General features: G+C 35.3%; 1 protein-coding gene across 1 annotated transcript in view; it reads left to right on the forward strand.

Annotated features, from left to right (window-relative positions):
• PLPPR5 (phospholipid phosphatase related 5) overlaps positions 1-8,007 on the forward strand; it is a 121,621-nt gene extending 113,614 nt beyond the window's left edge. Inside the window, exon 6 of the mRNA XM_025417535.3 lies at positions 7,270-8,007. Coding sequence (XP_025273320.1) covers positions 7,270-7,302 — 33 coding nt within the window. The 3' untranslated portion in view covers positions 7,303-8,007. The remainder of the gene's footprint in view (positions 1-7,269) is intronic.
• Positions 8,008-13,329: the final 5,322 nt, after the last annotated feature.

A 13,329-nucleotide genomic window follows, 5' to 3' on the forward strand; every position in this document is an offset into this window, starting at 1 on the left:
GGAATTCTATAATTGAAGGAAACAACAGAAATTGCAGTCTACAGTCTTTGATTCATTAATTCAAGACTGAAATGTTTGGAGTGACACTGCCACAATGACAACAGGTTGCTCCTGACTTTGCTCCCCACTGCCCACAAGAAGAATCACCAAGAGCTGTTTAAGAACAAGACATCACTGAGAGAATCCTAGACCACAGGAGCCTTCAGCTCCTCCAGTGAGCAAAGAGAATCCCAAAGGGGAACCAGCTCCTCCCAACCCCAGAACTGTGGGTTGCTTTGTAGGAATCCCTATTCTGATCTCACACCATGGGAATTGCTGGGAAATCTGCGGGCTCAGCTATGGGGAATCTGCATTTGATAGAGAAGCAGCGAGGGGCTTGCAACAACCAGCCCACGGATCTGGGCAAACCAAATTCATACCTGCAATGCCCAAGTAGTAATCCCAACCAGCAGTTTGAGTAATCTCCAGGACCAAACTGAGGGTGCACTCTGACTAGGGGGATCAGTGGGGTGTGGATCTGCCCAATCCAGATCCTTAAATGAGGACTTCTGCCGGCCTGCAAGCCTGGTTTCCCCACACCCAGGTGAGGAGCAAAGTGTCTTCCAGCCCCTTTGGTCCAGAAGGGCTGGCGACAACTTCTGTAAGCAGTGTGGCCCAGCGATACCTGAGAGACAGGGAGGCAGAGCAGAGAGAAAGCCAGGACTGGGCATGGAGCATTCCTGTGCTTCTGCCCAGGCAAGGACGCAGCAACATAACCTCACCTGCTGTGGAGAGCGTCCTTTGTTCCCATCTAACCAGAAGGACTAGAGACAACAGAAGCTATCCAGCCCAGTAGCATTAGACAGACAAGAGGCAGACAGGCAGAGCTGACAGTATGTAGAACAAAGCCTTTGGCATGTTAGGTCAGGGAACTTGGGGTATAGGTCAGCTGGAGTTAAGGTAAGAAATAGAGCTTTACCAACTTTAGAGCTACTTCTCCTGCTGTGTCCAGGCAGGGAACCGAATTCATACCACACTCATCACTGAATACAGCCTTCAGCCTGTCCAACAAGGGAATGAGAGCAAGCTCCACCTGCCCAAGGACTTTACTAGCAGACACAACCAGAAGCCCAAACTGAACTGACTGGTGAGGAACTATTCTCTGCCAAAACAAACCTGTAAAATCTGGAAGAGGAGTCTAATTATTGAAATGCACAGATACCAATCTACGGAATCAAGGATCACAAAAAAATCAGGTAAATATGGTACCACCAAAGGAAACTAATAAAGTTCCCAAAATATCTCTAAATAAATAGAGATCTATGAACTGTCAAAGAATTCAGAATAACCCTCTTTAGGATGTTTAGTGAACTACACATTAAAATTAAATAAATAAATAAATAAATAAATAAATAAATAAATAAATAAATAAAATTAAATATAGTCATAGATTCTGCCATATGGTAACAATGGTACCTAATTCACTTAAAACTCTAGTTTAAAAGTTAAAAAAAGAACATAGTAAAAATAACCTTAACTACAATAATCTGTTATTTCACAACATAAAACATATAACTTGTAATAGCACTAACCTAAAACGTGAAGGAGAGGAAAAATAAAAGTATAAAGTTTATAAATTCTCCACAAGTTAACTTATTATCAGTTTAAAATAAGTTATAAGTTTAAGATATTTTGTATGTGCCTCAAGGTACCCACAAGGGAAAATTCTGTGGAAATTAACACAAAGGAACACAATAAAGAAGTTAAAGCATTCTGGTACCAAAAAAACATCAAAACACAAAAATGACAGCACGATAAAAACAAGGAACAATGGATTTATTTTTTTAAAATGGCAATAGTACATTTTTACCTATCAACAATTACTTTAAATATAAATGAGCTATGTTTTACAATTTAAAGACATAGAATGGCTGAGTGGATTTTTTTAAAAAAAGATCGAACTATATGCTGCCTGTAAGAGATTCACTGTAGCCTTGAAGACACTCAGAGATTGAGAATGACAGGATGGGAAAAGACATTTCAAATAAATGGCAATTAAAAAAGAGCAGAGATGGCTCTGCTTATATCAGACAAAATAGACTTTAAGCTAAAAATGGTAAATAAAAAAGTCATTATATAATAATAAAGGGGTCAATATATCAATAAAATATACCAGTTGTAAGCATTATACACCCAACATTGGAGCACCCAAATATATAAAGCAAAAACTAATAGAGCTAAAAGTAGAAATAAACAGTAATACAGTAATAGTTGGGGACTTTAATACCTCACTCTCAACAATGGTCTTCCAGACAGAGACTCAGTAAGGAAATAGCAGATTTGAATACTATAGACCAAGTGGATCTAACAGATATATACAGATATCCAACAATAGTAGAATATACATTCTTATCAAGCACACATGGGACATTTTTCTAAGACAGACCATATGTTTGGCTATAAAACAAGTCTTAGCAAATTCAAGATTGAAGTCATGCCAAGGACCTTCTCTGTCCACAATGGGATGTAACCAGAACTCAATAACAGGAAAAAAAACTGGAATTAATGAATACGTGGAAATTAAACAGCACTTTCCAGAACAACCAATAGATCAAAGAAAAAGTTAAAGGAGAAGTAAAGTTTCTTGGGATGAAAGAAAGTGGAAATGCAACATACCAGATCTTGTGGAATGCAGCAAAAGTAGTTCTAAGAGGGAAGTTTACAGCAATAAATGCCTATATTAAGAGAAAGAAAAATCCCAAGTAATCTAACTCACTTTAACGAATGAGAAAAAGAAGAATGAATTGAGCCCAAAGCTATAGAAGCTAGGAGACAATAAAGATTAGAATAGAAATAAATTAAACAAAGAACAGAAAAAAAAAAACAATAGAAAATATTAGCCAAATTAAGGATTGGTTCTTTGAAAAGGTAAACAAAATTGACAACCCTTATCTAAACTAACCAAGAAAAAAAGACAAAGGACTCAAATCAAAATTATAAATGAAGAAGAAGATACAGTAGATACTATGGAAACTTAAAGGATCATAAGAACTACTGTGAACAACTATACACCAACTTACTAAGACAGAATCAGGGAGAAATAGAAAATCCGAAAAAACTAATATTAGTAAGGAGATTGAATCCGTAATCAAAAATCTCCCAATGGTGAAAAGCCCAGGACCAGATGGTTTCACTGGTGAATTTTACCAAACATTTAAAGAATTAATAGCAATCCTCAAATTCTTCCAAAACATCAAAGGAAACATTCTAAAACTCATCTTAATAGGTGAACATATCCTAATACTAAAATCAGAAAAAGATTTACTAGAAACGAAAACCAAAGGCCAATATCCCTGATGTCTATACATGTTAAAATTCCCAATACGACACAGGCCTACCTCATTTTATTGTGCTTCTCTTTATTGCAGTGCACAGATACTGTGATTTTTTTTACAAATTAAAGGTTTATGGCAACTTTGTTTCGGGCAAGTCCATCAGTGTTGTTTTTCCAATGAAATTTGCTCACTTAATGTCGCTGTCTCACATTTTGATAATCCTCACAATATTCCAAACGTTTTCATTATGATTATATTTGTTACGGTGATCTGCGGTCAGTGATTATGACTTACTGAAAACTCAGCTAATGGCTAGCATTTTTTGGCAATAAAGTATTTCTTAATTAAGGTATGTTCATTGTTTTTTTAGACATAATGCTATTGCACACTGAATACACTACGGTATAGAATAAATACAACTTTTATATATATTGGGAAACCAAAAACATCATTTGACTCACTTTATTGTGATACTTATTTTGTTGTGGTTGTCTAAAACCAAACCTTCAATATCTTCAAGGTATACTTGTACTAACAAACTGAATTCAGCAGTGCATTAAAAGAATCATTCATTATAAACAAGTGCCATTTATCCCTGGGATGCAAGAATGGTTCAACATATGTGAATCAATCAGTATGATACCACATGTTAATAGAATGAAAGAAAAGAATCACATGATCATTTTAATAGAGAAAAACATTTGACAAAATTCAACATCCATTCACAATAAAACTCTTAACACATGAGGCATAAAAGGAATGTTTCTCAACATAATAAAGGCCACATATACCTAGCCTACAGCTAACATCATACTCAGTGATGAAAAGTTGAACACTTTTTCTCTAAGATTAGGAGCAAGACAAGGATGCCCACTCTCACCACTCCCATTACATAGTCCTGGAAGTCCTAGCTAGAGGAGTTAGGCCAAAAAAAAAAAAAAAGTATCAGAATTAGAAAGGAAGAAGTAGTAAAATTAAAATTTACTCTATTTACAGATGACATGATTTTATAAGAGAAGAACCCTAAAGACTCAACCAAAAGCAGATCTAAATAATGAGTTTAGTAAAGTTGCAGAATACAAAATTAACATACAAAAATCAGTAGCAGGGATCCCTGGGTGGCGCAGCGGTTTGGCGCCTGCCTTTGGCCCAGGGCGCGATCCTGGAGACCCGGGATCGAATCCCACATCGGGCTCCTGGTGCATGGAGCCTGCTTCTCCCTCTGCCTGTGTCTCTGCCTCTCTCTCTCTCACTGTGTGCCTATCATAAATAAATTTAAAAAAATTAAAAAAAAATAATTTAAAAAAAAAAAAAAATCAGTAGCATTTCTATTCACTGACAATTTTTTAAAAAATAAATCAATCCCATTTACAATAGCATCAAAAACAATAAAATACTTAGGAATAAATTTAAGGAGGTGAAAGATCTGTACTCTGAAAACTCTGAGACACTGATGAAAGAAATCAAAGAAGACACAAATAAGTGGGTATCTCATGTTCATGGATTGGAAGAATTAATATTGTTGAAATGTGAATACTACCTTACCAAAAGCCATCGGTGGTTTCAATGCAACCCCTATCAAGATTCCAATGGCACTTTATACAGATTTAGAAAAAAAAAAACACTCCTAAAGTTATATGGAATCACAAAGACCCCAAATAGCTAAAGAAGTTCTGAGAAAGAAGAAAAAAGGCATCACAGTTCTTGATACTATACTATAACACAATAGTTATTAATATAATCAAAACAGTATAGTACTGGCATAAAAGAGACAAATAGGCCAATGGTATAGAATCGAGAGCTAAGAAATAAACACAACCATATATATAGTCAACTAATATTTGATAAGGGAACCAAGAACACTCAGTGGAGAAAAGGTAGGTTGTTTTTTTTTTTTTTTTTTTTTTTTTTTTAGTAAATGATGCTGTTATAATCGAATATTTGCACGTAGAAGAATGAAACTGGACCTAGGGATCCCTGGGTGGCTCAGCGGTTTAGCACCTGCCTTTGACCCAGGGCATGATCCTGGAGTCCCAGGATCGGGTCCTGCATTGGGCTCCCTGCATGGAGCCTGCTTCTGTCTCTGCCTCTCTCTCTCTCTCTCTCTGTGTCTCTCATGAATAAATAAATAAAATCTTTTAAAAAAATAAATAAATACACATCTAAGAGAAAATAAAAAACATTTTTAAAAAACTGGACTTATATTTATACCACTTAGAAAAATTAACTCAAGAGGGATTAAATACTTGAATGTAAGGCCTGAAGCCATGAAAATCCTAGAAGACATAGGAATAAAGTTCCTTGAGGAGTCTTGGCAATTATCTTTCGGATAGGACACCTAAAGTATAAGCAGCAAAATCAAAAATAAATAAGTGGGACTACATCAAACTAAAAAGTTTCTGCACAGCAAAAGAAACCATTAACAAAGTTAAAAAGCCTATGGAATGGGAAAAATATTTTCAAACCATATATATGAGAAGAGGTTAATATATATAATATATATATATATATATATATTATATGCAAAGGACATGAATAGACATTTCTCCAAAGAAGATATATGAAAAGCCAACAAGCATATGAAAAGATGCTCAACATCCCTAGCCATTAGGGAGATGCAAATCAAAACCACAATGAGATATCACCTCATGTCTTTTGGAATGACCATCATCAAGAAGACAAGAGATAGCAGATGCTGGCTTGCATGTGGAGAAAAGGGACCCCTTGTGCACCACCAGTAGAATTGTAAATTGTTGCAGCCATGGCACATGACCCACCAATTCAACTTTTGGGAATATAGCCAAAAGAAAAACATTAACTCAAAAAGACGTCTGTACTTCATGTTGATAACAACACTATTTACAATAGCCAAGACCTGGAAACAACCTAAGTGCCCATTGATGGAGAGATGTATAGAGAAGCTGTGGTGTGTTACACACACACACACACACACACACACACACACATACACAGAGGAATATTATTTAGCCATAAAAATGAAGAAATCCTACCATTTGTGACAACAGGGATGGACCTTGAAGGCATATGCTAAATGAAATCAGTCAGATAGAGAAAGACAAATACTGTATGATCTCACTTATATGTAGATCCTAAAAAAACAAAAACAAAAAACTTAAATTCATACACAGAAAAAAAGAAGAAAAAAGAAGAGATTTGTCTGTCTGAGGTGAAGAGTATGGGAAGTGGGAATTGGAGGAAGATGGTAAAAAAATAAAAACTTCCAGTACTAGGGATGTAATGTACAACATGATGACTATACCTAATACCACTGTATGACATCTAGGAAAGTTCATGAGAGAGTAAACCCCAAGAGTTCTTAGCATAAGGGAATTTTTTTCCTTTTTTTTTTTTTCTTTCTTTTAGTTGTATCTATATGAGAAGATAGATGTTAACTAAACCTATTGGGGCAATCATTTCACATCATGTAAATCAAACCATCACGCTGTATGCCTTAAACTTACACAGTGATTTATGTCCATTATTTCTAAATAAAACTGGAAAACAAATGAAGTGTTTAAGCAGATCTTTGTCAACCAGCAAATGCCTTTCAGTCTGAGCATTTCACCAACTCATTGTATGCCAACTGCCTCACTGGGAGCAATTAATGTGAACCTCCAACCCTCAGCATTAAAATTCCATTACCAGTAAGCAGAATATTAGTGTCTGGAATTACCATTTTCTCATCTCCACATTTCAGTGTTAATTGTGACCACGATTCCTTAATCTATTGGGTGAATTAAGAATATTGAATAAAATCTAGAATTAGCCATTAAATGTATGTAATAATACATAGAACTTAAATGCATGTTTCTGCAACTTAAACGTAGATGGGCTACGGATTATATGAAGCTAATGGTCATTTGTAAAGCACTAAATATCTTTCAAAGCCAATTTTCCCAGGACTCTGACATTGTAATTCCTTTCTCTTTTCCAGAACCATATCACCGCCTTTGCAGAAGTCACATGATATTGAAGAAGATGGTCTGTCACTACATTGGACATCATCCCTTTTCACCATCCACTCATAACACCCAAAGTTTGTTTGATTACAAAAGAAATTTATAAAGTTGTCTAATAATTTTTATAATTTTAAAACCAGTGTCCACTTATCTGTTTCCCCCACTAGACTGTGAGCTCCTCAAGGGCAGGACTGTGTCTTTCTTCTCTGTATCCCCAGCACCTACAACAAAACTTGCACAAAGTAGGTGTTAAATAAAATGTGATGACCCAATGAAAAAATTAGTTCTTAAATAAAACACATTAGTTTCTCGCAGAATCACTGATACTGTGTGAAAAGAAACCTTAACACAAGTCATCTTGTATAAGAAATTCCCTCCATTTCAGTCTAGTTAAGCTTTTTAGTTGCTCATATATCTATTTAGCAGTATACCACATTTCATTTGAAGTGGACTTTGAAAGTCATGGGGGTTTTATGTTATTTTTCAGCATGACATTATTTCCATTCTAACAGATTTCAGTGTGTGAAATTACTTTACTTTTAGAAAGTATGGTCTATACTAAAATAATGTTTGCACATAATAATATGCTATATTTCACTTAAAATACCATTCATACTATACATTCTAAGACTGGTGCTTCTGCTTTTGAAGGGGAAAATGCCAATTTTTACTGTAATAAGTAATGTATCATAATTAAAAATTATTTATTTGGACTTTTGTTCCTGACAACTGTGGTTTAATTGTTGACTTGTAGCTTTTGAATGTAGGCTGTGTGTAGGATATTTTAAGTGACAAAATCTAGCAGTGGTTCCTATGTATTGAGCAATTTTCCACTGAATAAGTGTCTTAAGAAGGGTGAAAGTCTCCATTCTTAGGGTTTTTGCTAGTCAGAATTCCACATAATTTAAACAGGAAAGAACCACACTCTGACACATAAATTAAAATCTGTAAATGCCAGAAATGTGGTTAACACATTTTACTTCGCATTTGTATAGTACTTTATGGTTTACAAAGGACATTTTTATTTATAATTTTACTTAATCCATATAGTAACCCTGTGTAATAATTGAAAATGACTTTAGTTTATAAATGCTAAAAATAAAGCCAAGGCAAGGTGGATAATATGCCTAATTCCAAACAACTAGCGGGAGACACTTAAAATTTAAATTCAGGTTTTCTGACCCCGAACTTGTATTCTTTTCGAATACACCACAGCTGTTGTATCATTTTGGAAACATCAAAACCTTTCAGAGGTCAGTAGAGTCCTGGACAACTGCCTATGTTTTTTAAAAATGAAGAAATATCAAAATAATGTTATAAGACCTATGCTGTATTCTAAATATTTATGTTTTTAAGAATGAACGCTATACAAATATGCAATTATATGGTAACTTATTTTTAATTTTCTTTAAAAATAATGTCAAGAGTCTAGATGTGAGATCTTTTGTAAAGTTGAAACCCAAATCAGGTATCTGTCCTGCAACCCTCACCCCTGTGCTCTACACCCCACCTCTCAGTAGAGGCCCCAAAAGACGTACCTCACTGAGCAAATGAAATTAAGGATGAAATCATGTGAACATAAGGAAGATGAACCAGGCTACGATTACACCATTAAATGTACTCCTCTACCATAACCTCTCAATCTTTAAAGCCACCCTGAATAGCTTTGTCTTATATGAGCAGTAGTTAATTGATTGAAATGATTCTTCCTCACCTTGACAGTATTAAAAAAAAAACTACATTTTCTCTGTAATTTCAACAGAAATCAGCAAATAAATATAACCAAAGACTTGTCTATTATTTCCCCAAATAGATTTTACTTGCTCTTTTCCACCAATATGGGACTTAAAACACTTTTTATAGGGTCAAAATCAGAAAATCCATATTTCTACCAAATTCAGACTTCTATATAGCAATTCAGCATGGTTGGAAATTTAAAATATAAAAAAAAGTTAGAATGCCTTGATCCACTTTAATGACTTTTTAAAGGCAATAACAGTAATGGGGAATTCACTTACAGGGAATGGAAGTGAAAAAGGATGATTGTAATGTCTTCAGAGGCAGGATTACCAGTAAGACTTCTGGAGTCAAATTAGTTCTATAGGTTCCAGAATCAGTTTTCAAGGAGCCAGTTTGGATTGTTTTTCCTGTGGGAAGCCTTAGCTATATATTCATGTGTAAATGTTGTGTCTTTGCACCTTGCTAAACCAGGTCCAAATACAGGAGTTATAAATTCCTCAGAAACCCAGATTTTATCCAGGATCTGAATAAGATCATCTCACATATTAAATGTTATGGGCTTAAGATTGTGCATTGAATGATCCTGCCATGAGGAAAATTTAGAAGAATAAAAAGATACACATGCATAAAGGCAAAAAGCCAGCACAGAGCCCTGAACTATGATACAATAACTGCAGATAATGAAAAACACCTTTAAGAAAATATTAATTTGTAAATATGTACATATATAGTCTAGTAAAAGCAGGCAAACACATACTTTTCTGATAAAGACATCTTTTTATTCTACTCACTTGGGGCCCAGCAGTATAAATTGGTCAGCCTGAAAATTTTAGTAGTCTCTGTTTGCATGGCAGAAATTCTGCACATGTTCTATCTGATTCCTAAGATTATTTAAAAGGCTCTTTTATGTTAAAAGAGAGGTGAACCTTCTTTGACAGACTTTGTCTTTTCCACTTCTAACTGGGCCTCTCTTTTCTCAGGATCTATCCTAGCCAAATATCACAGTTACATTTACCATACAGTTTCCTTTGTGAAAAAGCAGTAGGGGAGGACATAATTCTCTGCTGTGTATTGTATTTTTCAAATAAAATTTTAAAAATTAAAATAAGTTTTATTCATTTATTCATTCATTCTAAATCCTTTCTTGGGGTAGACAAAGAATACTTGTGTGATAGAAGTCAGATTGTCAGAATGACTGGGGAATGTTTGCAGAGGGATCACAGTGGTTGACATCAGATCAGTTCTCTGGGCAGCTATATGCCGTGGGCCACCTTGGGATCTTTGCCACCTTCTTGTTTGCAAAGAAGCCCCTGAAAGTATCTGAGACACCAAGCAGGAATATGAACTACTACGTAATTTGCTTCCTATGTAGAAGCAAGGTGTTAAAGAATGAATGTAAATGATCTTGTTCTTGCCTCTCAGACACCATTTATAAATTTTGATTGCATGTTTTAAAAAGTTTCCCTGGACATAGACCAAATGGTTCTGTTTTTGCCTTAGAAACATTAATCTCTTAACAATTTGCCAGACATGGGCTTTGAAATGCAGGTTGTGACTTTGGGTTCTTTTAAAACATCAATTAAGGACATTTCTTCCAGATTTTAAGTGAGAGATTTTTTTTCTAAGAAGAAAATAATAAGAGTATTTATATTCATCTTCACTGTTCCCTTTACTTTTTGATTATAGCTGGTTCTTAGTCTGGTAAACCTTGGGACATGATCAAGGTTAATAAGAAAAAGATGTCTTTTCCCCCCACTCCAAGCTTTGTGAACCGTGGATGGATTACAGGATCTAATTTCCAAACTCAGACTGACATTTTCAAATCTGTGGCCTTGCTCATAAGGGCCCTCCAGATAAGAAAATACACAGGAGTGGACAGGCAGCCTCCTTTAGCATTCAGATGAAAACGTGAAGTTCCCATTTCAAAGATGCCATCCTTACCAAGAGTCATCCTCACAAACACCGTCCTGTTTCTTGTTTACCTTATATTATTGCATTTATAAATGTGTGTCCATTTTTTGCTTTGCACTGAAACACTATCATTGTACAAAAGAGGAAAAATTGTTCTCTTCACAGGAGGAAAAAGAGAGAGATTTTTAAATTGATACTAGAAAAAGAAAGATCTTTCCAAACTAGTGAGACACTTTGGGTATTAATCAGGCTTCTCTAGAGGTATTATTGCTCCTACTCAAGAAGGCCCTTCCACCTTCTTCCATTCAGCACATATTTACTGACTGGTTCACACTGGAAATTTGGCAATGCCCATCGAGCTCTTAATTGGATGTGACAGGGAACTTGCTGACGCTCTTCTAGGTTTTCCCAGAAAACTTCCCTAGGTCTTCTCCTATAGTAATAAAGGAAGTAGTCATAATTTTATAAGAAAATGAAGAGACAGAATGAGAAAAGCATCTGAGCAGAAAGAATAAGAAAAAAGTTGAAGCCAAAGAATAAGACCTGAAGAAGGAAGAAGAATAATTGAAATAGAAAGCCAGGTTATGATTCACTGATTGATTATGTGCATGTATTTATGTATGTCCTGTATGTACCTACTTTGTGCAATTTTTATTTTCACAAATTTCAGTTACCATGGTTTTTGAACTGAATATTTGTGTCCCTCAAAATTCATATGTTGAAGCTTAGATCCCCAATGTGATGGTATTTTGAGATGGGGGAATTTGGGTCATGAGGTCATAGTTATGAGGGTGGCCCTTCTTGATGTCAGTGCCCTTATAATAAGAGACATAAGAAGACTGTCTTCTTCTCTTTCTGCTCTCTGACATGTGATATATCAGAAGACAGGTGTCTACAAACCAGGAAGATGGCTTTCCTCAAGTACTAAATCTCCAGGACCTTAACCTTGACTTCACAGCTTCTAGAACAATAAATGATTATTTTTCAAGCCACTCAGTCTGTTTTCTTCTGTTATAGCAGCCCAAACTAAGACATGGTTTAGTTAAATAACACCACTCTCCCAGCAACAGGATTCACATTTTAGTTACCATGGTATGATAACTATGAGTTATTGCATAAAGTGAAAATGTTGCTGCTAATTCTTCTGTTCTCAAGTCTCTATGTAAATAACACATGTGGGTTATGATCAGTGACCTATTATGTCACAGTTTTAGAGTCTGCCAGTGATCGCTGCACATTTGTTTTCTGTTCATGCACAGACAACAAAGCATGCAATTGTGTTAACTCCTTGTCTCCCTGTGATAATTTAATGTGACATTTTTTAATTTTATCTTTTAAAGATTTATTTATTCATGAGAGATACAAAGAGAGAGAGGCAGAGACATAGGCAGAGAGAGAAGCAGGTTCCTTGGAGGGATCCCGATATGGGACTTGATCCCAGATTCTGGGATTGCGCCCTGAGCCTAAGGCAGAAGCTCAACCACTGAGCCACCCAGGCGTCCCCATGTGACATTTTTTTAAATGCATAATTAAAAGGAGGAACTAGCCAACAAAGATAGAAGTGCAGCAAAGAAGAAAAGGTGATAATGCTGAACATGAAATCCAAATCAAACATACAAATGGTTGTAGAAGACTTAGCTGACTATGAAAATGTTGACACCTCCACCATTGTTGGAGATCATATCCATACCATTTCAGAAGCCTTGATATTTATTCTGAATCCCTGATTTTGATCTTGAAATACTAAAGACACACAGACACACCTGCTGGGCCACCAGCAACTGAGACTGAACACTGTTCGCCTGAACAGCTAGAAGAGTTAAGGGAAAGTGACTTTATTAATGAAAATGAAAAGAATTTGTGATGAAAAAGATGAAGATGTCTCAGAGAAAGTGATTTAGACCCCCCCCCCAAAAAAACCCCAACTTTACACTAAAGGTACTCTTAGAGATATTCTACAACATTAAAAGGCAAAAACGATAAAATATTGATAGCTGATCCAAATGAAGAAAGGAATATGACAATTAACCAAGACATAGAAAATAATACTCTGTGTCATAAGTTAATATGATAGGAAGAAGGCAAGAACTGTTCAAACTGCTCTGAATAAAATTTTTATAAAGAAATAAAGCATTTCTTTTCAGTGTTCCTAATGCTTTAAACTATGGTGTATTGAATCCATATTAGTTTTGCTATTTTTTATTTCTTATACATTTAAAACTGGCAGTAAGAAAGTTTCTAATATTTTGACAAAAAAATGTAAAGATAAAAGATAAATTGTAACTTTTCCCTTTGCTTATTATGATCTCTGCACAGATTCAGGTTGCAAGGTTATTGTTCATGGTCCCACCCTACTGTACAAAGTAAAGACTGCTTGTCTACAT

The sequence above is a fragment of the Canis lupus genome, chromosome 6 (assembly GCF_003254725.2).
Source record: "Canis lupus dingo isolate Sandy chromosome 6, ASM325472v2, whole genome shotgun sequence".
NCBI lineage: Eukaryota > Metazoa > Chordata > Mammalia > Carnivora > Canidae > Canis > Canis lupus.